Source organism: Octopus bimaculoides, chromosome 17 (genome assembly GCF_001194135.2).
Source record: "Octopus bimaculoides isolate UCB-OBI-ISO-001 chromosome 17, ASM119413v2, whole genome shotgun sequence".
In the NCBI taxonomy this organism is placed as follows: Eukaryota; Metazoa; Mollusca; class Cephalopoda; order Octopoda; family Octopodidae; genus Octopus; species Octopus bimaculoides.
In genome coordinates, this window is record NC_068997.1 from 342,897 (window position 1) to 345,296 (window position 2,400).

At 39.4% G+C, this 2,400-nt stretch overlaps 1 protein-coding gene across 1 annotated transcript in view; it reads left to right on the forward strand.

Annotated features, from left to right (window-relative positions):
- The first annotated feature begins 170 nt into the window (after positions 1-170).
- Positions 171-2,400, forward strand: part of LOC106869326 (uncharacterized) — a 13,683-nt gene continuing 11,453 nt past the window's right edge. Inside the window, exon 1 of the mRNA XM_014915028.2 lies at positions 171-1,060. Coding sequence (XP_014770514.1) covers positions 965-1,060 — 96 coding nt within the window. The 5' untranslated portion in view covers positions 171-964. The remainder of the gene's footprint in view (positions 1,061-2,400) is intronic.

Genomic DNA, 2,400 nt, shown 5'->3' on the forward strand with positions numbered 1-2,400 from the left:
AGAGAGAGAGAGAGAGAGAGAGAGAGAGAAATAGATAGATAGATAGATAGATATACACACATATATATATATAAACATTTATATATATATACATATATATATGCGTGTGTGTGTGTTTGTGTGTTTATGTGTTTGTGTATGTATGTGTGGGTGGTGGGGTCTGTTTGTGTCAAGGAAACATCACAACACAACATTGACCCACCGACGGAATGAACTGTCTCCAATTTCCCCCCAGACTTTAAGACCACAAAAGATATAAATCAGTAATGTTTCATAACAACGCAGTTCCTGAAAAGTGATAAGTCGCAACCATTGTTCAACAAACAGACGATAATAACAACAGCAACTGCAGCGCCGCCATCACCACCACTGCCACAACCACCACTATCACTATCAACAACAACAACAAGGACAACAACAACAACAAGGACAACAACAACAACAAGGACAACAACAACGACTATTAACAGTTTTCAACGAATAGACAACCATTATATCTATGTCTGTGAGCCCTGAGTAAAGATCAGGGATGATATACAACAACTGCAGAGAATTGGCCCATGAACGGGGATGAATTCTTCCTCTTTATGAACAAACAAGCCATCCGTTTATTAACTGCGGTGGATCCATGAATGCAGACGAACAGTAACGTACTAAACTTAGGCCCTTAGTGGTAGGACAAAATCTAAAATCCTAGGAAACCAATAAGGGATTGCGTTGACAAAATAACCGCTAACTGACTCTAATTTGAAACGTCAGTTTTCTTTTTCTTTTTTGCCAATTCTCATTGCAACGTGAATTTGCCGACACTCGATAAACTCTTAATTGGATTTTACTTTAACTAATGGACAATTCATATTATCTGCCGCTGTTATGGCTCTGTTCAATGAAGACTGACATACGACAGTAGCTCGACGTGGACCCCATCTCTAGCTGAGAAACCCTTATATTATTAAAACCTTTCATGAAAGACTCTAAACCAGGAACGTACATTGATAATATGACAGGACGGTCAAGGAGGAAGACGAAGAAAACAAAGAAGAAAAAGAAGTCAAATGAAGTAAGTCCCAAGCTAGAACAGATGCTTTTAAAATTATATTTTCAAGTTATATGCTGTTTTATTATTTTATTTGTTCCAATCATGGAACTTTGTAGTCATACTTGAGCATCGCCTTCTGAAGTATAATCAACTATATCGACTAAATCGAATGGTAGTTACTTCATTGACCCCTGATAGATTGAATGTAAAGATGGATGGTGGGAATTTTTGACTAAAATACGTAAAGGACGTAACCACATGGAGTTTTGTACGTTTCAGTTTTATGTTCTTTCGTATTCAGAGTTGGAATACAGTTGGCTTAGACGTTCATTTCTAGTCTTCCCTGTTATTGTATTTGTGTGTGTGTGTGTGTGTGTAGAAACTGTATTGATAATGCTTAGAATATTGTTGCTGTGTAACACAAGGTCATCTCTAAACGAACAATTCTACATCTCTCTCTCGAGTAATCGGACGAACACCCGAGGCCCCACCCACAGATCCATCGTCCCAGATATGCCATATCCTTGCCTAGTTAAAGACTTAACACTCACACTCCTGCATGCAGTGGTTGGCCATAAAAGTCACAGTGTAACTCTAAAGATATGTTGTATTTCTAAATAGTTAGACTGTAGATTCATGACTGCGATATAGTTTAGTTCTAGGTCAGCCCTGAACCAGTTGACCGGGGACCAAATGTATTCCAGCCGTGACAACACTGTGTTTTCCTCTTGCAAACGGAACCCAGGGCCGCATTATCGAACATGTTCTATTCTAAGATAGTAACGTGTCATTTTGAGAAAATTTGAAGAGTTTTGGCTGTTAGTTTAGCAGATTAAGCAACAGCGTACGGGCCCCATGATGAAGTTAGTAACGAGGCCTTTAACTGATTGTGGTGTTAAGCGTCCATGCGCAGAGTTTCTTGTTATGTGCGATCCTTCAAGCAACAAAAACATGAATAAAAGAGCTTGATTCTTGGAGTCATGGGCTGGTAGAATAGAAGACATCGAATTCTTCGTTTCCGATTGGTCACTTTTGGGTCAGATGATGGTGAATAGAAGGCGTAGCAGGTTGGGGGCTAGCAAGTTATCGAGGAATAAGAAGTAATTTTGATAGAGATATTCAGTTTATTTGTCACGGGTGTTGAGGGAACGAGATACTGGTATATTGGAAGAATTCAAGTTTACAATGTTGTGACTTGTTAGAAAATGCTACTGCTGTTTCTGTGTTACAGCCAGCCTGTAGCCTAACGACTAAATCAATTTATACCAACATGCATACACACGCGCAGACACACACACACACACACACACACACACACACACACACACACACACACACACACACACACACACACACACACA